Source organism: Paroedura picta, chromosome 7, assembly GCF_049243985.1.
Source record: "Paroedura picta isolate Pp20150507F chromosome 7, Ppicta_v3.0, whole genome shotgun sequence".
Taxonomy (NCBI): Eukaryota; Metazoa; Chordata; class Lepidosauria; order Squamata; family Gekkonidae; genus Paroedura; species Paroedura picta.
The window spans coordinates 21,323,502-21,349,010 of record NC_135375.1 but is presented as its reverse complement, the minus strand read 5'-3'; the positions used below and the strand labels follow the sequence as shown (position 1 = coordinate 21,349,010).

Below are 25,509 nucleotides of genomic sequence, written 5' to 3'. Positions count from 1 at the left end.
ACGAAAGGGGTACCCACCCACGGCCATGAGCGCAGCTAGGTCATGGTTCGCGGCCCTACACCCTGCCTCAAACCCCCCTTTTGGCATGCCACTGCCAGCCCGGGCAAGCATCTCCACCATGGTCGCTTGCCTCCCTCTAACTCCACCCGCCCCCTGAGCAGAACTCTTAGGGAGAGCTCTCGAGGTGGAGGTCCCAGGGAGACTCTCCAGCCCCGTGCTGGTAGGTTGTGCCTGCGCAGGCACCCCACTGCCAGCCTGTCTCTCCCCCTGAAGCAGGACAGCCTGGTGGTGCCTCTTCAGGTGGTTCATGAGGCCGCTAGTCGTGTAGTGGCGCTCCTGCCTTCCACGACTAACCCTCTGCCTACAGAGCTGGCACTCTGCTAGGTGGGTTCCCTCCACTATCTGGAAGTAATTCCAGACTTTGGAGCCTTTGGACGACGCAGGCTGGCTTGCAGCCTGCGAAGTCCTCTGAGCTGCCTCCTGTGAGGAGCTCGGGCCGGACACACCGTGTCCTGAGGTGGGGACAGAAAGAGGTGAGAGAGGGGGAAGGGGTCGAGATGGTGGGGCAGGGGGTGCCACCTCCATCTCTCCCTCTTGCACCACCTCAACCATCTGCTCCTGTTCCCCCCCCAATTGAAGCCTGCTGGATCCTGGAGGAGAAAGGGGAGTAGACTGGCGGGCCAGTCCCTCACCCATCTCCTCCAGGGCTCTCTGCACCCCCGAGGTGATGCCTGGGGACATGAAGGACAAGCCACTCATGTCCCCAAGGCTCACCCCGAGGGAGAGATCAGGCAACTCCTCCTGACGCCCCCATGCCTCGCTAGCAAAAGGAGCAGCACGAGGGGCTGCCTGATCAGCAGGCCCCGCAGAAGTGCCAGCAAAGACCCCTGCCTGCCGCACCTTAGAAGGGGGCGCCCCGTCAGCCGCCTCAATAAAGAGACCCTTGCGGACACTCTTTATTGCACCACTCCGGCCAGAGGTCGGAGTGGTGGAAGGTCGACCCAAGACAGGCCTCTTCTCAGGTGGGGGGAAGGACGCTTCCTTCCCCCTCTCACTCCCCTCCACCCCTCTGGTTTTCTGTAGGGCCTTTCCCCCAGGGCCCCTAGCCTGACCTTCCTTCTTCCCACTTATGTTCCCTTGGACAAACTTTTCCTACTAACTGTCTGTAATCTAAGAGACAGGGAAATTTGAGGCCCTACCACTAACTGCCCTAACACTTGTTTCTAAGGAAACCTTGAAACTTATAAAACCCTCCCACCAGCTACCTGTTTAGTTTTTTTAGACCCTAAGCTGACCTAACTTCTATGGAGTTTTCCTGTTCTCTCTCTCTCTCTCTCTCTCTCTCTCTCCTTTTTTTTTTTTTTTTGTTAAACTAAAGGAACCTGTCTGGTCCTAGCTAAGTTTAACTGTCCCTACCTAACCTACAGCAGGGAAAAATTAGGAAAAAAAAACCTTTTTAGACTTTCAAAGTGTTTTAAACTACCTGAGTGTTACTAGCTAGAAGGAAGGCTGGAGCAGATTTGTGCACCAAGCCCCCACCTGATCTGCTAAGAAGAACCCCTAAACCTGTTGGCCTCTAAATCAATTCCTGTCTCTACCAGGAAAGCTGGCCTTCAATAAGGCACAGCCCCTGCTGGTTTAAATGTTTTTTTAACTATCAAGAAAATACAATTTTAACCTAAAACCCAAATCACTGTTCTCTTATAAAAATCCTATCTGGCTACTTAGGAAAGAAACTATCTATTCTAAAAAATTATTTGCACTTTATAATTTCTCCTAACACTATGGATTTTACTGCCTATTTAAAGGGTCACTAATTGGACACCCCAAGAAGAACGCAGCAATTCCCCCCAGGAAGGAAACAAACAATCCCCAAAACACCAACCAGCTGCCAGCCACCCAGGGCACTCTCCCAAAGGTGGCAACCAAGCAAAAGTGGCCCTGCAAGGCCCAAACTGCTAAATCAAACCAAGCCTAGCCTAGGCCAACCAAACAGCTTCTGCAAACAACCAGCAGCCACCCAGGGCACTCCCCCAAGGGTGTCCACCAAGAAAAACTTGCCCCGCAGGGCCCTAACCAAACAAGCTAACTCTACCAAAGAAACAGCTCCCAACAAACAAGCAGCAGCCACCCAGGGCACTCCCCCAAAGGTGGCTGGCAAAAACTGGCCCTGCAAGGCCCTAAGCTAAACCAACCTAACAAACACAACCTAACAAACTAAACTAAACTAAAGAACAAACTAAACTAAAACTAGCCCCCCACCAAAAAAACACCTACACACCTATCAAACAACCAGCTGCCACCCAGGGCACGAAGCCCAAAGGTGGCAACTGAGGAAACCTGTAGAAAAAAACCCAAAACAACCAACCCCCCCCCCCAAAAAAAAACAATCAGAAACAAGGCAAGGCAACTTTAAAATACAAGCCCCAACCCCCACCCCCAAAATACTTTAACAAAAAACAACACAGCAAACAGTTAACACAATGAACAGCAAACACAATTCCCCAACCCCCCCAGGCCCCCACCCACAGAAACCCAAAGGCAAAAAACTTTTGAAAAGAGGAGAGAGAGAGGGGGGGGGAGAGAGAGGGGGGAAAATAGAGAAAAATAGAAAAGCAGAAGAAAAAAACCCCTAAAACAAACTATTGCTGTCTTGTCCAGCGCAGAGTCCACAGCCAGGTCCAGAAGTCCACCCAGGAGAGGAGGCAGGCAGGCAGGGCAGGCAGGCTGCTCAACCAAGCAGAGCTTAGGAGTCAGCCAGCCAGCCAGAGCTCAAAGTGAGCTCCAGCAAGCAGCCTCTTGCTTTAAGTAGCCTCCTCCCGGGCAGGCTACAAAGCAAGGGGATTTAAAAATAAAAAGTCTTCTGTGAGTGGCCAGAATGCCTGAGCTGAAAAGCTACAGGCATTCTGATTGGCCACTCACTCCCCCCCTCCCCCCCGCCGCCATTTTAGGCGGCAAAAAAATACTGTTTGAAAAAAAAAAAAAAGCCAAACAGCAGAGAGGCTTCAGGCAACGGCTGCCTGAAGCCTCCGACTCATGCCGAATCGATTCGGGCCTGCCGAATCGATTCGGCCCGAATCGCCGAATCTCGGCGATTCGGACCGCTAGGGGGCGCCAGAGGTCCGATTCGGACCGTTTCTGGCTCGGAAACGCCCGAATCGGCCCCGATTCGGCCGATTCGGGCGTTTCCGAATCCGAATCGCCCATCCTTAAGGAGGGCCGCAGTTTGACTACCCCTGGGGTAGATAGATATGCGTAGCTAGTGCAGGAGGTGTAATGGAATCAAACAAGCTTAACTCTGTGCCATGTGGAGAGCCTCTTCCAGAAGTAAGGTGGTCCCACTGAAAAAATCAGTCCTGAGGGAGCATTCCCTTTATTGGTGTCTGAGGAAGTGTACACAAAAGCTCATCCATTGAATAAAACTTTATTGATCTTAAAGATCCCACTGGACTCAAACTTTGCTGCCTCAGACCAACCCAGCGACCCATTTGAATCCACCCACCTTATTGCAGGTCATGATGGAACAAAAGCTGTAAACCTTATTATTATATTTTATTTTCTTGAATTTCTATACCACCCTCTCGTAAGGCTCAGGGCTGATACATAAAACGTCATGAGTATACATCCTAGTCTAGTGATGGCAAATATAACAATGGTTCCAAAACTGATCATAACAGCTTATAACAAAATTCAACAATAGATGCAACAACTATTCTCAACTTTTAACATGAACCTATGGGAACACAGCATGGCTCTGATCATAGAGGGGGGTTGTTTGGGGAACCAGCAGATGTTGTTGAGTCATCTGGCCTCAGCCAAATGCCTTGAGGAGCAGCTCCTTTTTACAGTCCCTTTGGAACTGTGGTAGTTCAGGAAGGGCCCTGATCTCTTCAGGGACCTCGTTACACCAGGTGGGGGCCAGGACCAAGAAGGCTGTGGCCCTGGTTGAGGTCTGGCGTGCTTCTTTGGGACCAGGGATCACCAGCCAGTTCACAGTGGCGGAGAGTAGGGCTCTTTGAGGGTAAAATATTGTGTTGTTTTAGATATATAAATAGTTGATTAAACCGCTTGAAATGGAAATAAAGTTTGGAAAGGCTGATTGATCTTATTATTACTGATGATGAAAAGGACCAGAGTGTCAGCTTCAAAACTGCCAAATTTATTGTGATACACATGAACATATGGAATTGCCCTGGACTGAATCAGATCCTTGATCCATCAAAGTCAGACTGGCAGTGGCTCTCCATGGTCTCAGGCAGAGGTCATTCACATCAGAGGTAGTCAACCTGTGGTCCTCCAAATGTCCATGGACTACAATTCCCATGAGCCCCTGTCAGCGTTTGCTGGCAGGGGCTCATGGCAATTGTAGTCCATGAACATCTGGAGGACCACAGGTTGACTACCCCTGATCCGCATCATCTACTGCCAGGGATTGAACCTGGGATCTTCTGTGTGCCAAAGAGGTGCTCTACCACTGAGCCACAACCCCCCTTCCCCCCATGCTTTTCTGAGCAAGATAAAACCTACTCTAATTTGCCGCAAACCTTACAAGGAAATAATTTTATTAGTCTTACAAATTCCACAAGACTCCTTTATTTGTGATTCTTAGCACAGGTTGACCTGTCTACATTACTGGAATTTGTTCTATTGCCTCTTTTAGTTTGTTTTTAGCCTTGGATTTCACCCCTTTTGAAATCAGAAATTTCATCTAACATGAGAAAGGCACAGCTGCGGGAACTGTAGCCAGTCTTTTCTCTGCTGGAAAGAAAGAAATATTTTACGAAGGGTCGGGAGGCCCGAAGTCTCTTGCTCAGCTGTTTTCCCAGGGTTGAGGATGTCACATGGAGTAGCAAAAACATAAAAGTGCAGCTGTCTTTGAGAGAGATGATAAGAGAAGAGATTCCCTCTTTAAAAAACAAAACAGCTCCTCTGGCTTTCAGACTGTTCCAGCCTTCTGGAAAAGAAATTTGCCAGATTACTTCATTTATAATTGAACTTTCCCTGTAATGGAGACCCTGTGTGGCCTTCCACATCATTCTTCCCTCCTCCATTTTATCACGACACCAGTCCTGTGTGGCAGGTTAATTTGAGTGCCTTGACTGGCCCAAGATCACTCAGTGGGCTTCTGTTTGGTCTGCCTGTGCCCCCTTATGATGCATCTGGAAGACCTTCTGTAATGGCAGCATTCAGTTACCCCACATGGGTTTAAAATGGGTAATGGCTGCATTCAGGTATGCCACAAGGGTTTAAAAGGTGAAATAAGAGTTTATGAAGTATGTAGAGCAGAAAAACTGTTCTTTCCTCCCTCCCTCCACTAGCTTGGTGTAGTGGTTAGGAGTGCGGACTTCTAATCTGGCATGCCAAGTTTGATTCTGCACTCCCCCACATGCAGTAATCTCGGGGCTCTCTCAGCCTCACCCACCTCACAGGGTGTCTGTTGTGGGGAGAGGAAACGGAAGGTGAATATAAGCCACTTTGAGACTCCTTCTGGTAGAGAAAAGTGGCATATAAGAACCAACTCTTCTTCTTCTTCAGTAATATCAGGGCTCTCTCCACCTCACCTCCCTCACACGGTGTCTATTGTGGGGAGAGGAAGGGAAGGTGACTGTAAGCCACTTTGAGCCTCCTTCGGGTAGCGAAAAGTGGCATATAAGAACTATAACTCTTCTACTCCCCCTCCCCCCCTCCCCTCCCCTCCCCTCCCCTTCCCTCCCTCCCTCCCTCCCTCCCTCCCTCCCTCCTTCCTTCCTTCCTTCCTTCCTTCCTTCCTTCCTTCCTTCCTTCCTTCCTTCCTTCCTTCCTTCCTTCCTTCCTTCCTTCCTTCCTTCCTTCCTTCCTTCCTTCCTTCCTTCCTTCGTGTCAGAACAAGCAGAGTGAATGTGTTTATATCCTGCCCATGTTAAGGGTAGGGCATGGCCTGGCAACAGATGAGAGGTAGCCAGAAGGAGGGTTTTGACTGCAGAGTGTGTTTGTAGTGTGTGTCACTTTTCCCTATGAGCGGTAAAATAGAACAAATTAAAAGGTGCCTGTTCACTTAAAAGGTAAACTGGAGCCCAGGCCTGGGGCATCAATCACGTTCAATCACAGTGATGTATTGTAAGCATTATTCAACTCACGTTTGCAAGATCATGTGTGTGCTGTGCATGGATTGTGCATGGATCCACTGTAACTTGTGTGCAGGGCTGTAATTGCTGGATAATTTTGGTGGTGGGAATAATTTAGGCCGTGCTCAGAATCGAAACTGACACCCTTTCGTCAGACAGCAGCTTCCTATATATTAGCACTTTTTAACGGCGGTTTGTGGTTCTGTGGTTTTTGGGCTTGTTCTGCCACAAAGCAAGATGAAGGGTTATCTAACCCTGCATATCCATGCTGGTGAGAGCAAGAAGAGTCCTGATGATTTCTGCATCCCTAAATACCGTCAAGTCATTTCATAGAAGATTCTGAACCCAAGTCATATGGCAAGTCATTTCATAGAAGATTCTGAACCCAGGTCTTACGCAAGATTCTGCCAAGTTGAGCTGAAGGGCTCCTGTCCTGCCAATACACAAATCTTCATATTAGACAGAAGTCTTGCTTTTGAACTGTTCCATTAATGAGTAAGACCCAAACACATTTCCACTGCACCACAGCTCCTGTAGAGAGCAGCTGCCAGAGTTGCAACAGGGTACCTCTGTTCTGGTGAACAGCCTCTGCTTTACAGGCAGCACCGTTGCTGTGAGTCAGGCCAAATCAATGACTTTTGGACTGAACCATTTTGCCACTGCAGTTCTTGAAAGCCAACATACGGTGTTTGGGGCAGGGGGCATTGGTGTCAAGTCACAGCTGACATTAGAACCCCACAGGGGTTTTTTGTTTTCAAGGCAAGAGATGTTCAGAGGCTGTTATTGCCTGTTCTGTGCAGTGACCCTGGGCGCCACCAGTTGGTGTAATGGTTAAGAGCGGCAGCCTCCAATGTGGGGAACTGGGTTTGATTCCCCAAATAGTGTCGTGGTTAAAGGAGTGGTGTTAGTCATTAAGAGCAGGGGACTCTTGTCTGGAGAACTGGGTTTGATTCCCTGCTCCTCCACATGAAGCCTTGGGCCAGTCTCAGTTCTCTCACAACTCTCTCAGCCCCACCTGCCTCACCAGGTGCCTGTTGTGGGGAGCAAAAGGAAAGGCAATTGTATGCTGCTTTGAGACTTGAGGTTGGGAAAAACAGTATATAAAGGCCAACTCTTCTTCTGAGCTGGCATGCAAGTCCCGTATTATTCTAGTATCTCACTCCCTGGAAAGTGTATTTGGGACTGCCTTCAGCAGTTACTTCCAAGGACTATGGGGGTGTTTAAGTGAACTGTGTTTGTCTTCCCTGTTTCTGTGTATGTGCAGAGTGCAAATAATTCCAGCTACTTTTGAGCCTTCCATTGCATGGTCTGTGAAAAGGCACTGCACATTATGAAGAAGAAGAAGAAGAGTTGGTTCTTATATGCCGCTTTTCCCTACCTGAAGGAGGCTCAAAGCGGCTTACAGTCGCCTTCCCATTCCTCTCCCCACAACAGACACCCTGTGGGTGGGTGAGGCTGAGAGAGCCCTGATATCACTGCTCAGTCAGAACAGTTTTATCAGTGCTGTGGCAAGCCCAAGGTCACCCAGCTGGCTGCATGTGGGGGAGCGCAGAATCGAACCCGGCATGCCAGATTAGAAGTCCGCACTCCTAACCACTCCCCCAAACTGGCTCTCAGCCAGTTATATATACTGTATATTCCAGTTATATATACTGTATGGACTTGTGCAGAATTTGGTTCAGCATGACTAGCTCTACGCTCATTAATTTTTTACCATTTCTGATCTTGTATACCCAGAGCAGAAGGAAGCTGGGATGACACAAGGGAGAAATGATTTGTGGATGTGCTTATGTTTTATTGTGCATGACTTCATTCTCTGGTGAGAAGCGTGTGTGTGTGTCATATACATATCATCAAAGAAATACAGCCGACTTTGGTGCCAGGCTGTTCTGTACAAAATGTGTTTCGTTGGAGATCTTCAAAGGAAAGCACTATGTTTTGAGAGTTGAGGGTGTTGGAAGTGAATTATAAGTGTTGCTGCCTGGAGATTTGGCCAGGTAGGAATTTTCCACAGAAGTGTTGTGTCTTTTGTTTAACTATTTGGTCACTGCCTCTGACATCTGGAAGCTGCCAAAATGTGAGTGATTATCTAGGCACCCTCCAGCTAATTTTGTAAGTATTCAGCAGTGGAGATTTTCAAGGTGCTGTTGTAATTGTATGACTCACATACTGTTTTCTGGCTTCAGGCATTCGAAGCAGGTGCATAAACCGGTGTGCCATTTTGGGGCACTTTCTGATCAAAGTTGATCATTTGCATGCCCCATTGATTCCATATGTTGTTGGCTCTGTTTCCTCTTGAAATCTGCTATCTGTGAAGACTCAGAAAACCTTTATTGGCATAAGGTAAAGGTATCCCCTGTGCAAGCACAGAGTCATGTCTGACCCTTGGGGTGACGCCCTCTAGCGTTTTCATGGCAGACTCAATACGGGGTGGCCTTGCCAGTGCCTTCCCCAGTCATTACCATTTACACAGTCACAATCCAAGGAAACAAAATGAATTAGACAAGACTACATTCCCGCGCTAGCAAACATAAGTAATTTATTTGGGACATGCTTCCAAGGGCATCGGCTACCCCGGAAAGTTTAATGGGATCCTTTTCTGAAAGCATTAATTTGATGAGGAGGGATTTGGAATTGACTTTGGAATTTAAACCCATCCACTATGACTGGATAGAAGCTCATTGGGGAGAGAAGACTGGACACGCCAAAACAATACGTGGTCGTGTGTCCCGGACTTTACAACCATGTAGACAGAGTCAGGTGAAGGCGGGAATCTGATGGAATCTTCCCCAGGACACACTTGAGGGAAAGAAGTTGATGCTGGTAAGAAAGAAGGCCCTTCTAGTCAAATGAGACCCCAATTGATAGAGGTAAGCAGGTAGGAGTTTATTTGTTGTTGTTGTTATGTGCGAAGTCGAGTCCGACCCATCGCGACCCCATGGACAATGATCCTCCAGGCCTTCCTGTCCTCTACCATTCCCCGGAGTCCATTTAAGTTTGCACCGACTGCTTCAGTGACTCCATCCAGCCACCTCATTCTCTGTCGTCCCCTTCTTCTTTTGCCCTCGATCGCTCCCAGCATTGGGCTCTTCTCCAGGGAGTCCTTCCTTCTCATGAGGTGGCCAAAGTATTTGAGTTTCAAATACTTTGGAGTTTATAGTTGGATGAAATGCCCCAGAATTGGGGGGGGGGACAGGAATTACATGGGATGGAGGATAAAGTTTGTATTTCGATATCCTCAAGTCTACGCGAAATTGCCTTGAAAATGTCTTGTTCACTCAGACCCATAATGCAGACAATATCAGGCCCAATATTTTTCAGTTTAAGTTTATTGTAGCAACTGGAAATGTACAGGTTGCACAAGGCTGTCTCACTGAACTAGGGTCAGATTGTGCCTTTTATGCTTGCCAAAAACCTGAATATGGATCAAGATGGGTAGCCGTGTTGGACTGTCTGTAGCAGTAGAAAAGAGTCCAGCATTGCCTTAAGACTAATCAGATTTGTGACAGTATGAGCTTTCGTGAGTCATTGCTCACTTCTTCAGGTTCAGTACTAGAAGAAGTGAGCGGTGACTCATGAAAGTTCAGACACTGCCACAAATTGGGTTAACCTGAATGTGGTGAGACGTGACAAATTTCACTCTAATGGAAGTGGAACTTTTGTTTCCTGCTTGGTCTTTCTCATTATCTTTTGTTTTGAAATACACAGACCTTTTAATGTGTGCCTCTTTTTCTGCCATTACGCTCGTCCTCGTGAAACAAATTCTCCTTCCTGGGAGAAGAACCTAGTACATCAGCCGTCGCATTATACTTTCCTGTAGCATGAATCTTTTGGCAGAACCCTGTAAGTTTCCCTTCTCCGTTGTAACCAGGCCTACATATGACTAGTTCAAATGAATGTAAATTCTTCCCATTGCCCCCCAATTCACGCTCCAACAAGCCTACGCAGGCATGCAGCACTATGCAGCAGCATATCCAGCCGCCTATGCACCTATCAGCCAGGCCTTCCACCAGCAAGCTCCCATCATTCCCCAGAAACAGAGAGAAGGTCCCGAAGGCTGTAACCTCTTCATCTATCACCTGCCCCAAGAGTTCAGGGATGCAGAACTCATGCAGATGTTCTTGCCTTTTGGCAACGTCATCTCTGCCAAAGTCTTTGTTGACCGTGCCACCAACCAAAGTAAATGCTTTGGTTTTGTCAGTTTTGACAATCCAACTAGTGCTCAGGGAGCCATTCAGGCCATGAACGGCTTCCAGATCGGCATGAAGAGGCTAAAGGTCCAACTAAAGCGGCCAAAAGATGCCAACAGACCCTATTGACCCCTGCTCACCTTGGCCCTGGAAACAGATGGGACACCGTGCGGCGTCTGAAGAGTATTCCCCTTGTCCTTCATCTCCCTCCCCTTAATTTAGCTATCTCAAGCATTTGCTTGCTGGGTCTGTCTTGTACTTTGTCAAATTCCACATGCTTTCTATCAATAGATGCCTGCAAAACGGTTAATATAAGTTGTCCCTGTATTTTTTTTTTAATCCTTTTGCAAAACCTGTTTCCATATGGCTGTTCCCACCCCGGCCATAAGAGGAACTCTCTTCATGATGAATAAAACAGAAGACTAACATAATGTATGCTGTCATGTGTTTTCTGTGTGTCAGAGCTTGCTCACTTCATCAGAAGTGTGGGCTGTACATTCATCCCTTCCTGGTGGAATGAGAGAACATCAGAGTCTGAAGGAACTAGTAGGAGTGGTTTAAAGATTTGCAGGGCACATAGCACTAGGGTCAGTTTAAAGATTTGTGCAGCTCTGCAGAGTACAATTGTGGTCCGAGCAGCCAGAATGGGGGGCAGAAGGGTCCCCAACAGTGGAAAGGGGTGTCACTCTGAGTGCTCTTAAAGAGGGGAAAGGAGGAAGGAGAGAGACTATGGCCCTGATCCATGGAGGAAGTGTACCTTGAGGGGCCCCTGGAAGCACGGGGCCCGTAGCATGTGCTGCATGTGCTATATGGATAAACCAGCCCTGGGAACTAGCACAGTTCTGCAGGGCCTGCAGGATGGGACTCTTCCTCCGGGCTTATGGTTGAGGCCAGCATGTTTGGAATATCTAACACCATGTGTGCCTCCCCTGCCAACATACTAGCTTCCCTCGGAGGAGGCATTAGGAAACTGGCTCTCTATATCGTGTGTATGTGTATGTATGTGTCTGTGTGTGTGTGTGTGTATATACATACATACATACATACACACACACACACACACACACACACACACATACACATATATACATATATACACACATTTACATATATACATTATATACACACACACATATACATACATACATACATACATACATACATACATACATACACACACACACACACACACACACACACATATACATACTGACTGTAGGATCAGTAGTCATTTGTTCGACTAAGTGAAAGATAATGAATGTTTTATTGAATTGTAACCGATATTTATGATTTGCTTTATAAGTATTATATTTTTGCATGATGTAACCTTCCTTGCGATGACTGAATCAAGAGGGGCAGGTTATAAATATAACTATAAATCAATAAAATAAGAATATACATATTTTTGTATGTGTGTATGTTTGGGTTGTTTTTGTATTTCCTAGAAATGTGCAGTCTGATCTGGATGGCCCAGGCTAGGCCAAGTTAATCTGATTTCTGAAGCTCAGCGAGGTTGGCCCTGGTTAATACTCAGTGGCAGGGGTAGTCAAACTGCGGCCCTCCATATGTCCATGGACTACAATTCCCAGGAGCCCTTGCCAGCATTCGCCAGCGAATGCTGGCAGGGGCTCCTGGGAATTGTAGTCCATGGACATCTGGAGGGCCGCAGTTTGACTACCCCTGCTCAGTGGGCACCCAGGGTTGCTACAGAGAGACAAGCACTGGCAAACTCCTTCTGTTTGTCTCTTGCTTTCAAACTCCCACAGGGTTGCCATAAGTTGGCTGCATCTGGATGGTCCTTTGTGCCCCTGCTCTCAAAAACGTGTTGTGCTATTCTTGTTATGCCACTGGACTCCAATATGTAGCAGCAAAATGGCAGCTTATCTGGAATTGTCTTCATGCTTGGAAAGCAATGAAAAAACTTTCCCTTAGGTAGACAAGTACAAACTGAAAAAATCTCAAGTACAATATGAATATTCAGAGTGGAGCAATGCAGTTAATTCTGTTGTCGATTGCTTGAATTGATACCTGCAGTTTCTGAACCAGGTTTTCCCTTTTCTTCTTTTTTCTCCAAGCATATGTTCCCCACGCTCCACATATTCGTAACCTGTCTGCTAACTTTTCAACCCGCACATTGAATTTGGAGTGGGATGATGGCGACTCAGCCACCCCATTGGACATGGATGCTACCTGGGAAATTCAGATTTTGCGTAAGGACCCGATGGAGATCGTGGCAGTGGTGAGTTGTCACTTCACTTTTCTGTTCCTGTCCTTGCTCATTTCTCCATCCCAAGCTTTGAATAGGATAGATCACTTTCTAAGTATAAGAAAGCCTTTGAAGACATGGAGTGGGATTCAGCCAGGCTTTTCAGTCACTGTTTCCCAGTTTTCCTTACATCACCTCCTGTTCCACATGGTTTGAGTCAATGATCCCCCCCCGTACCTGATTTGGGTAGTCCGAGGGGGTCCCCTCCTTCCTTTAACACTTGTGCAATAGTTGGTTGGATCCAACTTACTGAATAAAAACTGTATCACTTGAATTGTATCTTGCCATTGTATCCCCACCAAGGAGTTTAGGGTAAATATAGAAAGTCACAAGTGTCATCCTAGCTAAGGTGACCAGATTGTCCCACTTTTGGAGGAACATCTGGGGGCACCCGGCAAATTGTACTTATGTTACAAGTAAAAAATATATATTACAATTCTATTTTTGCGTTCTATGCATTCTATGAAGATTTTTGTTGCTCCATATAGACCAAATTTTAAATCAAGAACCCCCCTCCCCCGATCAATGGTGTCCCACTTTACCAATGTTAAAATCTGGTCACCTTATCCTAGGCAATGTTGTCTCTTCTAGATCAGTTGAAAATATTGGGCTTAGAATGGTGCAGCTCTCTTTAGGATGCCACTGTTACTCCTATTTTGTGCTCAGAAGAACTGGCTTCGGCTGAGATGGAGCCTGGTCCAAGATCACCCAATCAGCTGCTGCTTTATGGCTGAAAAGTACCTCAGTCCAATGCTCTTATCTGTCCAGTACAGGACAATACTGGGCAATGTTTCTATGCAGAGGAAGAGCTAATAAGACAAGGGATAATATTGCAAGAAGGCCTAGCATGTATTGCAGGGGTAGTCAAACTGCGGCCCTCCAGATATCCATGGACTACAATTCCCAGAAGCCCCTGCCAGCATTCGCTGGCAGGGGCTTCTGGGAATTGTAGTCCATGGACATCTGGAGGGCCGCAGTTAGACTACCCCTGATGTATTGGATGTGTCTGGAAATGGCCAGATGTCAGTAGCAGATACAGGTTCAACATCTAGTTTGTGAACAGCATTTGGGAGATTGTCCCATTTCCATTCCCTACAGAGCGGCTTGCTTAGCAGATAAACCTTATCTCTATGCCCCCAATATGGAAGATGCGTACTCAGAGTAGGGTAATCTAAGCAAACATTTCTACTCAAGGTGATTTTGTAAAGAAGCCAGAAATGAACATGCTTCCTTCATGCTTTATTGGGTGGGTGGGAAGGGACAACCTTTTGGTAGCAGCCTGAAAGCCCAGGCTAGTCCAATCTTATCATATCTTGGAATCTAAGAAGGGTCAACCCTGGTTAATACTTGGGTTGCAGACCAGCAAGAAACCCAGGGTTGCTATGCAATGGCAAAACCACCTCTTGCCTTGAAAACCCATGTGCCTGGGGTTGCTATGAGTCAGGTTAGCACACAATTATGGAAGGGTGGTATATTAAATAAACAAAATTGCATTATATTATTTTATAGTAAGATTAGGCTATGCCGAAAAATTATTCTTGGGAAGCATGAATAAAGCCATGATTCAGTATTACGAGACAGAAAGAGGTGACAAAAACACCAGCAGACAGTGACTGAAGTCATCCCAGTGTAAACTTGAAGGTCAGTGAAGCCAAATGAGATCAGCTGGATCAAGAGGGCTGCAAAGTCATTGGGATGAGCCAATTTTCCACTTAGAAGAAAAACAATACGAGATGTACAACCCTTTGTTGTTGTTCCTTTATAATTGGCATCTTAAAAGGCTTTCCTCTCAGTGTGACCAAATTGGGACCCTGATTAGGCCACTTGGCTATCCCTCCCTGAGACTTCCTTCTGTTGTTATCAATAAGAAGTCAAAAATACAGCTTTTAATAAAGTTTTCTGTAACATTTTTAGGAAACGTATCGTTCAAAGTTAACTGGCAAAAAAGATAACATCTTCTATTGGAGCTGGACATCAGACATACCTTTAGAGTGTACCACTCATTATGTCCGGATTCGCTGTTACCATCACTTGAAGGAAGGCTCTCCGGGGATGTCGTCGTGGAGTGAGTGGAGCCCGCTAGCCAAGATACCAGGTAACAGGATGTCAGCGTATGATGGCTACTGCAAAACAGGTTTGCATGTGTGGCTTACAGCAGAATGCGGCACAGGTAGGTCCTGTGCTTTGGAACCAGGTACTGAGAGAAACACCTAGACCATCACTGACTTGATGTTACTACAGCGGATCTCAACCACCGTAATGCTGCAACCCCAACTGCAGCAGAGGTGGCACACGCAAGCGCACAATGATCTTGAGGCGGCGTGGAAGCGGCTAGTGCCATGGCACTGCCTCCGCCGCCACTGCTGCCCACCACTGCTAACCTCCCCTGGCGACCCCGCGAAAGGGGCCAGGTGACCCCACTTGGTGTCGGGACCCCAGGGTTGAGAACCACTGTGCTACAGAGTGCCAGAACAACAACAACAAAAAAATTGCTTGCATGGCATTGCTTCTCCATACATTTGTTAATTTTTTCCGTTTGCTCAAATTCCAGAAGATTTTATGCTAGTGCGCCTCATCTCGCTTGTGTGTTACTAAGTGTGCCAACAGTGACACACGTAAGAGTCAGAATTCATCTGTGTGAATTTTTCTCTTGAGTTGATCCCCTGTAAGTTTTGAATTAGCATTAGGCTTTAGTGTAAAATGAGATGTTACTTGGGGTTCATGTTGCCGTTATGTAGGCATGGTCAGTGGTGTTCACAGCACCAGTCAGCTGGTTGAGAGCCAGCATTTTGAACTGGTTGGATTGTTGGTAAAATCGCATACACCCAAAGTTAAGGATAGGGTATGTTCCTTAAACATGCAGAAGCTAATGCAGTTTCTCAGGGCCTGCAAAACAGATCTCTTCTGGCAAGCCTTTGGTTGGGGCCAGGGAGTGGATAACAGCCACAGGGCCTTCCAGAACACCCTGCTACAGCCCTCGGTCCAATCAACTGTTTAGATTACGGTCAAACGTGACGTTAAATTGTTCAATACTTAACGGTTAAATGTGGAGTGTCAGGGTCAAACTTTATTACAGTCGTTCAGACCAAGTTGTATGAAGTTAATACATAAAAGACCAAAATTATATATGCGGAGTATTGTGTTGGCTTACGGTTAAACGTTGAATGGTTAGTGGCTATTTATTTACTGATGTTGAGACAGTTTCCCAAGTCTAGCTCTGGACGGTAATGTAATGTGTATCCTGGACCATGTCTATGTTATGAACCTATGTTGTAAAATGCTCTGAGCTGTATGGGAGGGTGCTATGAAAATGCAATGAATGCCCAAACTATTTGGAAAACAATAGTTGAACTGGCTGTCTTTGTACATGCTTGCCTTCAGTACTCCAGTTCTTTCCACCTGTATTTCCAATTTTCTCACATTCTGTTTCTAGTCATCATCCCCACCCTCCAATTTAGGTGTGCATCCATGCTTCATCTTCCCCGTCTCCTTGCATGTCATGTATTTGGAGATAAGAAATGAAGCTGTAATGTCAAATGTGCGACACAATTAGCAATAATTGAAAGTTTTTTTATTTTGTCAGTTTGTATATTCATTTACTTTTTTGTCACCCGTTTCAGTTTCTTCACTTTTCACAGTTTGTACTATTGATGTTTGCTTGCTGTATGGTTTTTATATGCATTTTGAGTGACATTTATAGGTCCTGTCTGTGCCATTTGTATTTATAACGTACTGTGCCGCTATGCCAAGGCACACATAATACGGAGAAATGTGCACAGTAGGGGGAGGGGGGAAATTATTGGAAGAAAATAGAAAAAGTTGCAAAAATTCAAATAGGCTTTTCAGGTAGAGGCGAAAGGAATGGGAAGTTCAGCATCCTACTCGCAGGTGTGATAGATATAAAATCAAATTGCATAATATTGTTCAGCTGAAATGGAAAACTACCTTAATTTAAGCTTCACGGACAAAGATGGATGGTCCTAATTCTTACCCAGTTTCTTTTCCATTTGGGATTTGCGTTAAGAATAATTCCTGGTGTATTGTGTCTGGGTGAAATGTTCAGTTGTGCAACTGGGTGACTAAGGGAATAATCATAAACTGAATGTTTCCCCCTGCCCCCCCCCAACCCCCCCCCAATCCTTCCCTTTGTTTATTGCAGGGAACGATACGGGCTCATTGTTTAAAATGTTTCCTGGTGATTCAGTGGTGCAAGTAGGTTCCAACTTGACTTTCTGCTGCGTGTGGGAGACAACACAAAAGCTTGTCAGCTTAAAGTATAGCTCTCACCCACCTGACCAGACTATCCGCCTCTCCAACTGGAGTTCTGCGATCTACGTGTCAAACGTTAACAGGAGCATCTCAGCTGGGGAAAATGCATGGTGCAAGGTGGATCCCATCAATTTTGCTGGAACTGTTGTCTTTGTAGGCTGTAAGTACATAGCTCAGCAAAGGCATTCATCTTAACTCTTTGCTTTGATGGGATGTAAATAATGGGATTGTTTCTTCTTTAAGATGGAAATTGGACTGGGTATGACTTGACGGTTTTAATGCTTTTGATAATTGTATGTGTTGATTGATGTTAGCCACCCTGAGCCTCACGAGAAGAGGGGACTACAAAAATAAGGTTTATTGTTTATTTCTAGCTTAGATCCTGATTTCCCCCAAAAGGGTGAGCATTTAATAAAGGAAAGCCTGCAGACATACTATATGCAGACTGCCATGTTGGGGTCCCCCCCCACCTGGATACGATCGCCAACTTGACCTAATCAGGGGGGAAGGAATCTACCATCCAGGCGCCGGCCTCAACCATAAACCTGGTGGAAGAGCTCCGTCTTACAGGCCCTGCGGAAAGCTGGTAAATCCCGCAGGGCCCTTAGCTCTTCCGGGAGCTCACTCCTCTAGGTAGGGGCCAGGACCGAAAAGGCCTTGGCCTTGGTTGAGGCCAGACGCACCTCCCGGGGCCCGGATATGGCCATCAGATTTGTACCCGCTGAGCGCAAGGCCCTGTGGGGGGCATAGGGTGCAAGGCGGTCCTGCAAGTATTTTGGCTCTATCAGTCCGTGGAGCCCAATCTGTGACTCTGCTGTATGTATACAAGTCTGGTGCAGAACTGATTGAGTGGTGGAACTGTCTGTTGGTCGTCTTCAGGGACTGGATTATCCCCACAACAGAAACTGTATGTAGCGAGAATGAATTATATTAAGCTCTGGAGGAAATTCTAAACAACCTGGTTCAAAATATGATTGTCTCTAACTCATAAAGCTTGTGTATATGAGAAATGTTACCTTTTCCCTGTTTTAGTTCCTTCGAGTTAGGCCGATTGGCTTTCCTGCTGAAGTTCAGGAAACCACATCTTTTGGACTCGGCCTAAAATAAAAAGGTCAAGGAAATAATGAGTAGGGAGAAAACAAATGAAATACTAGCAGCCGTACTGGCTGCTGCTGTGAGAAGTATGTCAGTGCTTGGCAGAACAAGTTCAGGGGTTACACAGCCTGCTTTTTCTCTGGGCTTTTGAAACTTCCAGGTTCATCCTTTGGAGCCTTAAGTATTTACTCTATTTGCTTTCCAACTCCTATGTTTCTATGAAATTCCATTTCAGTGTGGTGGAGGTAGGCAGTGTTGTCAAAATCAGTTTGCTTAGCTCTGTCTGAGCTACATTTCATGCCATGTGTAGAAATCTTGATAATCTGTGCAAATGTAGAGTCCTGTTCTACCCTAAGGACCCAATAAAAGGTGAACTTCCAAAAACGTTTGGTGGTGCTCCTTGTGTTCGGTAACCCTGTTACTATTCAGAGGAAGGGAGTAGTTGCCCATCACTAACTTGGATCAAGCAGGCTTGCCCCATCTCATCAGATTTGCTGTGGAGGGGCAAATAGCAAACCACCTCTTGCTTTTATAAACCCTGCCAGGTCAGCTGTGATTTGACTACACTGTCTACCTCCACCACACTGAAATGGAGTTTCATAGAATCGTAGAGTTAGAAAAGACCTCCAGGGTCATCAAGTACAACCACCTGCACTATGCAGGAACTCACACCTACCTGCCCACCCACAGTGACCCCATTTTCATGCCCAAGTGATTCCCCCCCCCCCTCCCCACACACACACACACATAAATCTCCAGAATTCAGCCCGGCCTGGAGGAAATTCACCTGCCATCCCACGTTGGCAATCAGTAATTTCCTGGGTATGCAAGGAAGGGCCACAAGAGACAAACACTGGCACATCCCTTCCTGCCCACCCAGTTCACAATCTGCCTAAGTTCTTACATTAATGACTTGAAAACATTAAAAATCTCTGTGACTTAAGGTTCATTGTTTATGACAGTACATCTAGTTGCTTTTTTCTTGCTGTTACAGACCCCCCTGATATCCCACAGAACCTAACCTGTGAAACAACAGATTTTAAGGACATCTCTTGTGAATGGAGAAGAGGAAGACAAACCTATTTGTACAGTCCAGAGCGAAGAACGAACTATACTTTGTTTGAAAGGTGATCAGGATCATTTCATATGAATTATAATATTCCCTAATGTAATATGATGTTAATATCCCATTAGATCAGTGGTCCCCAACCTTTCTATCACTGGGGACCGGTCAACGCTTGACAATTTTACTGATGCCCGGGGGGAGGGGGTAGTCTTTTGCCGAGAGACGTTGCCGCTGCCTGAGCCCCTGCTTCACTTGCTTTCCCGCCGGCGCCCCTGACTTCCTGCCGCCCCACTGGGGGGCACTGTCAGCAGCAGCTGTGCAGTACCACACTGAGGGGGAGCCCCAGCCATGGCGACCAAGCCGGCGGCAGAGTGGCAGAGCAGCCCCCGAGGCAGCAGCCGGGGAGGAGGACGAGGAGGAGCCACGGCCCGGTACCAACTGTTCCATGGACCAGAACCGGTCTCTGGACCGGGGGTTGGGGACCATTGCATTAGATGATCTTGACTAGTGCTCTCTGATGTCTCTGCAAAGCCTGGGGGAGGGAGAGGAGAACTTGGCTGGGTGGCTCATTGGAAGACACATGGATTACATCGAATAAGTGTTCCAAGTGGGCATGGGGGTGTATGTGATCCAGTCAATGTGATTTTTGCAGCCATCCCTGTTTGTAGACTTATGTTATCAAGTATAACTTTTTAAATAGTTTGTTTGGATTTGGCACTTGTCTAGACCAGGCTTTCTCAACCAGGGCCCATTCCGCACACATAGGATGTGCAGAACAGGAAAATCTACTTCTGAAGTGCATTGAAAGTGCATTATCTATTGTGTGCAGAATAGGCCCAGGGTTTTGTGAGGTTTCTTGATGGCCCTGGAAGATAAAATTTGTTAAAATTTATAGGGGGATACATTGGACTAAGGGCTTCTAGTTCTTTTATATTCTGTTGACAAAAGCAAAAGTCCAGTAGCACCTTAAATACTAGCAAAGAATTTGGCAGGGAATGAGCTTTTGTGAGTCACTGCTCACTTCCTCAATTTACTGGGCTGGATCCAGTGTAAGGATTGCGGTTTTTCCTAGCTTTCTCTTTTCTCCAGCAGCCTTCTTCCAGCCACAGGAAAGGTTATTCCAGGGGTGGTCGAACATGCATGATGTCATAGTCTGTGGGTCAGGAAGCTGCAGTGGGAGGGTGAACCTCACTCATGACAAAGGCAGGAGGGCAGGTCTTTGTTCTTCTGACCCATGTGGCTTTTACCCTGCCTGGATCCTGCAGCCCCCCAGATTTAATAGTCCTGGGCTGAGAAAGGTCTCCTGGGGGAGGGGGAAAGCTGAGCAGATTGGCAGCTGTCACTTGTCTTCCGATAGGTTATGAGATCCAGTTAGTGATACTTTTTAAAAGAATGAACGCATGTTTATTTTCTTTACTCTATTTCTGATACATTCTAATTATGCTGCCCTTTGATTGGATAATAGAAGTTTGTTGCCAAATGCGTTGTTGGGAACGGAATATTAATTCTCACCGTCTTGTTTTTAAATTTCGCAGTATATCTGGGAAAAATGTGACATATAATGGAAAAGAAATTACTGAATACTATCAATGTAAATTTCCAGTTCTCAACAATCAGAGAATATATAACTTTACAGTCCATGGTGCCAATCCCCTGGGTCAATCAGAATCCTCTGTTTTAATTGATATCAATTATAGAGGTAAGTTATTAAAATATTCAACACAAAAAAATAGTTTATTTTGTGCATGTGCAAGATGAAACATTCATTCAGAAATCAGTTTTTCCCCTTCAAAACCTCCATGAAATATTTAAATGAATAAGCACTCCATTTATATCTTTAGGTTTTCTCTGCATTTCCCCTCCCCCTCATAACTATTCTAAATTTTGTGCTAGCTTCCTAATTCATTAGACAGTGCATCATATTCAAAGTTGTGTTTCTCCATGTTTCTCCATGTAACAGGAACAAAACTTGGGGCAATTTACTTGTACTCTGACAAAGGACCTTTTATTCTCCTTCGATTTTACCCAAATAGTGTTTTCCTTATGATAAAACTGCCCCCCTGTGTAACAAACAGGTTTGGGTGGGTGGCATGGTCCAACTTGGTGGCAGGTGAGGTCTTTGAGGAGGCAGCTGTACGTCAGTAGTCAGGTGTCACAGGAGGAAGTCCTAGTTGGCCCCCTTCAACAGGGGTGGCCAAACCGTAGCTCTCCAGATGTCCATGGACTGCAATTCCATGGCCAATTGGCAGGGGCCTCTTGGGAATTGTAGTCCATGGACTTCTCAAGAGCCATAATTTGGCCACCCCTGCTCCAGACTAATAGGAAGACAGCAGACTGAAGAGCTATTCAACCCAACACAGATGTTAAATTGGCCCTTTTGCCCGCAGATTCCCAAAGCCAGAAGGATTATGGTCCAGCTGTATAAATGTCCTAGCTTTATTTCGTTCCTCTGATGCGTTGTTCTTTCCCCCCTTGTAGTTTCTCCAGAGGCCCCCACAGCATTAACTGTGGGTAACGATAGTGCGACCGGCCTCACTCTCTCATGGCGTCTCTCTGGCAATTTCAAACCAATTATGCTTCAGTGTCTGGTTCAAATTCATCGTAGTGGGGGCACAGAAAATTTGGTAGGTACCTTTTGCTTTGAATTTGTGTGCTTGCGTGTTTGCTTAGCTGCCTACTTCGTGTTTCAAACGTCAGGGAGTTAAGCAGACCGGCTCTTTAGCACCCAGCTCTGTTTTATGGATAGCTTTTATACTGCCTACGTCTATGTTTAAATTCCTTATGTATTTTTAAGTCCTTTGTAAGGCACCCTGAGCCTCTGGGGAACGGCGGGGTATAAATGCAACAAATAAATAAAATAATGGCTTGTGTAATTTACTGGATTTTTAATACATATGCTGGGAATTTTCATTGCAAACTGCCTTTTAGCAGGACTTTGAAGAGGGCAGCATAGAACTATCCAAAATAAATAAATGATAACAAAAACTGTGTAATACCTTGTGATTAGGACCAAACAAAATGGCAGGATACAGAGTACAAGCTTTGGAGATCTCCAGAACTCTTTATTATCAAGCTGGATGTTCTCCCCCCCCCCTCCAAAACCCGCTATAAGGTGTGGGGGGTAGGTGTTAAGCTCAGCATTTTACAGAGGATGCTGTGACAAGATAAGGTCTTAAAATGATGGCTGGAGACATCTTTTCTTCCCTATCCTTTTTTTTGTTAATATCCAGCCCAATGAAGAGTTCTAGAGCAAGAACACTTGGGCACTGCTCTTGGTTCCTTTTGGTAGTCCTCTGGAGCAGTGGTCCCCAACCTTTTTATCACCGAGGACCACTCAACGCTTGACAATTTTACTGAGGCCCGGTGGGCGGGGGTAGTTTACTCCTCTAGTCTCAACCACAGCCCTAACGCTCTCTGATCGCTATGGTAAGGTTTAAACATCCCTTCAAAATAAGATACAGACACGTCACAACAATGAACATAAGGAACATTTTATTTTCATGGAAATTTTAACTCATGACAATGGCAAATCAATGGGAACCCTGAGCTTGTTTCTCTGCAACGAGATAGTCCCATCTGGGAGTGATGTGAGACAATTACACCCGAAGTGTGTTGTAAAGGGCCGGGGGGGGTGAAGTAAAGGGCCGGGGGGGGGAGAAGGCATCCTTCGCGGCCCACTTCCAATTAGTCGAAGGACCACATGTGGTCCGCGGACCACAGGTTGGGGATCGCTACTCTGGAGCAGCATTTTTGTTCTTGCATTTGGAGTTTTTCTTTGTTGATAGTCAGGTGGGAATGACTGGTTGAATTGGCCCTGCCTGTGTAGCTCTGCCATTCAGTACATACAGTTTCTTCTCTGTGAGTCTCACCGCAAGGAAGTAGCTCTTGTGCTGCTAGGGCTGTGTGTGAAAGGACCCTTCTGATTGTGAGCTCCTTGGGGTTGGAAGGGAGAGGAGGTGCTTTTGGTCCTGCCCTTCTGAAAAGCATCCACGTACATTGCTTGTGCTATACAAATATATGATGCCAGTTGTTCTATTCCTAGCAGTCCAGCACTCTCCACCATTATAAATTGATTTTATTCAATTGCAGAATGTTCAGCTGAATGGTACCGAAAATTCAGATTACTCGGTCTCCGTGGAGAAATTGCATCCCTACACAAATTACGCTTTCCAAGTTCGTTGCTCAGCTGCTGATCCCTTCTTCTGGAAGTGGAGCAAATGGAGTGAGAGTAAACACCACACAACCCGGGAAGCCCGTAAGTTTAACGAGTAATGGGGATGTGTTTCTCTTTTCAAATTCAAGCATGGAAAAGTCGTGTTCGAGCCAGGAAACACAAGTAAAGTGATTTGAAGACAATTTAGACATTCCTGCTTAGGGAAAACTCCTCTCGATTCAGAGTGGTGTATGGATTTGCAGATTATAAATCTTCTTCTACAATTTAGAAGTGCTTGATTTTTTTTTATCATGGTGTCAGTTTGGGAATCCCTGTATCTGAAGCTCCAACTGCAGTTGTCCTCCACTGATGTTACTTCATATACCGAAATCAGTTTACATAGGTGGGGAGCAGTCATGAGCAAACTGGCCCCCGTCTCCTGCCTGTATAATCTTGAGCTCCAAGCTCAGGCTCAGGAATGTTCAACTCATGGGGATGGAACCTTCATGCATACACTTCCTGTAGACAGAGTGTCCCTGGGTCATAAGGTGGAGGTGGGTTTGGCACAATTGTGTCTACTCTCCCACTGCAGTGATTTCAAGACGTCAAGTAATTGGTGAATTCTAAGACTTGGAATCAAACAGCACATCTGGAGTTCTAATCATGGATGACGAACTCAGGTTGTTTCCTAGAATCGTTAATCTGGCATTTATAAACTGAGTTTGCGTTCTATTTTAAAAATCTAATATTTGGGAAAGATTTACTTTTAACAAAATGGCAACCAAGTGGTATTTTTAAATCATTCACGGTATGTTAAGAAGGAGGTAATGGAATCTTTTTCCTCATTTATATCACATGATATGGACTGGAATCGATATGAATCATGTTTTAAGAGAGTAGGTTTAAAGGTTTTTTTTCTTCTTAAAGATAATATTTGTTGCTGTAGCATGAGCTAATGGAATATTCTATTGGGGAAAAAAATATAGTTTCATGCCAACTGGAATTTCATCTCTCTACATTCAGTTACAATGTACTTTCTGTCCATTCTTTCCTCATCTCCTTTTGCATTTCCCCTGCTTCTTATTGTACAGACACACATCTACAACCCCCTGGCTTACACACTTCGTTTACCCAGTAATAGCTGACCAACACTTCATCTATTCTGCTGAACCCCTGCCAAAGAAATATGAGTTCGTAGCACATACTTGCACGTTCCATAATATCATGACAGTTGAGCCAATAAAATAGAACAGGGGTAGTCAACCTGTGGTCCTCCAGATGTTCATGGACTACAATTCCCAAGAGCCCCCTGCCAGCAAAGGCTGGCAGGGGGCTCATGGGAATTGTAGACCATGAACATCTGGAGGACCACAGGTTGACTGCCCCTCCAATAGAAGGGTTAATTTTGAATGCTCACAGCCAATGAAACCTTTGTAATTAAAGTCTGCAAATGGTACTCGTATCTGGTTCTCCCTCCTCTCCATCATATTTGTCTGATTTGTGGGGTGGGGTGCAAGGGGACAAAATCACTTTTTTCTATGAATGTACATGTTCTAGAAGAGCCTCTTGTGGCGCAGAGTGGTAAGGCAGCAGAAATGTTGTATGAAAGCTCTGCCCATGAGGCTGGGAGTTTGATCCCAGCAGCCGGCTCAAGGTTGACTCAGCCTTCCATCCTTCCGACGTCGGTAAAATGAGTACCCAGCTTGCTGGGGGGTAAATGGTAATGACTGGGGAAGGGAATGGCAAACCACCCTGTATTGAGTCTGCCATGAAAACGCTAGAGGGCGTCACCCTAAGGGTCAGACATGACTCGGTGCTTGCACAGGGGATACCTTTACCTTTACCTTTACATGTTCTATGCTTTACTATATTGCTGTTCTGCCCTGAATCACAGTACTAAAAGATTGCGCAAAGCTGGTTTTGATGCTCAGTATATACCACTCTTGTTAAGAAATGTGAGGCTGGGGGGGAATAGTCAACAGGAATGATTTCTGTGGGGTCAGTCTTGGCCAGTGTCGCAAACAGATGGTCTGGCCCTAAAGGTGTCAGGACTTGGTGTCCGCTGCTAACAAGTCATCATTTACTTTTTGTAATTAAAAACTGTCCTTTCCTAGCTCCGGCAAGAGGACCAGATGTTTGGCGCGAAAGAAGTCCTGATGGAGAAACTGTAAAGATCTTTTGGAAGGTACCTGTTTAACTGTTTAGTGGTTTGTTAGATTTTCTGCTGTTTTTAGATGCATTGCTGGTCTTCTGGAACCAACTGAGCCAGTGCACACAATTGTCTCTGATGAGATGTTTCTCTCCTCCGATATTGTGCACCAGTGGTTATTAATTAATTAATTATTATATTAATATACCGCCCTCCC

General features: G+C 45.8%; 1 protein-coding gene across 5 annotated transcripts in view; it reads left to right on the top strand.

Moving 5' to 3' along the window:
* The window catches only part of LOC143842180 (leukemia inhibitory factor receptor-like), a 104,349-nt gene that overhangs the window by 46,015 nt on the left and 32,825 nt on the right, over window positions 1–25,509 (top strand). For all 5 annotated transcript variants that reach the window (XM_077347011.1, XM_077347014.1, XM_077347010.1 and 2 more), the window contains 8 exons: window positions 12,370–12,533; window positions 14,475–14,655; window positions 16,720–16,989; window positions 18,919–19,051; window positions 20,526–20,689; window positions 21,469–21,614; window positions 23,080–23,245; window positions 25,258–25,328. In XM_077347011.1, coding sequence (XP_077203126.1) covers window positions 12,370–12,533; window positions 14,475–14,655; window positions 16,720–16,989; window positions 18,919–19,051; window positions 20,526–20,689; window positions 21,469–21,614; window positions 23,080–23,245; window positions 25,258–25,328 — 1,295 coding nt within the window. The remainder of the gene's footprint in view (window positions 1–12,369; window positions 12,534–14,474; window positions 14,656–16,719; window positions 16,990–18,918; window positions 19,052–20,525; window positions 20,690–21,468; window positions 21,615–23,079; window positions 23,246–25,257; window positions 25,329–25,509) is intronic.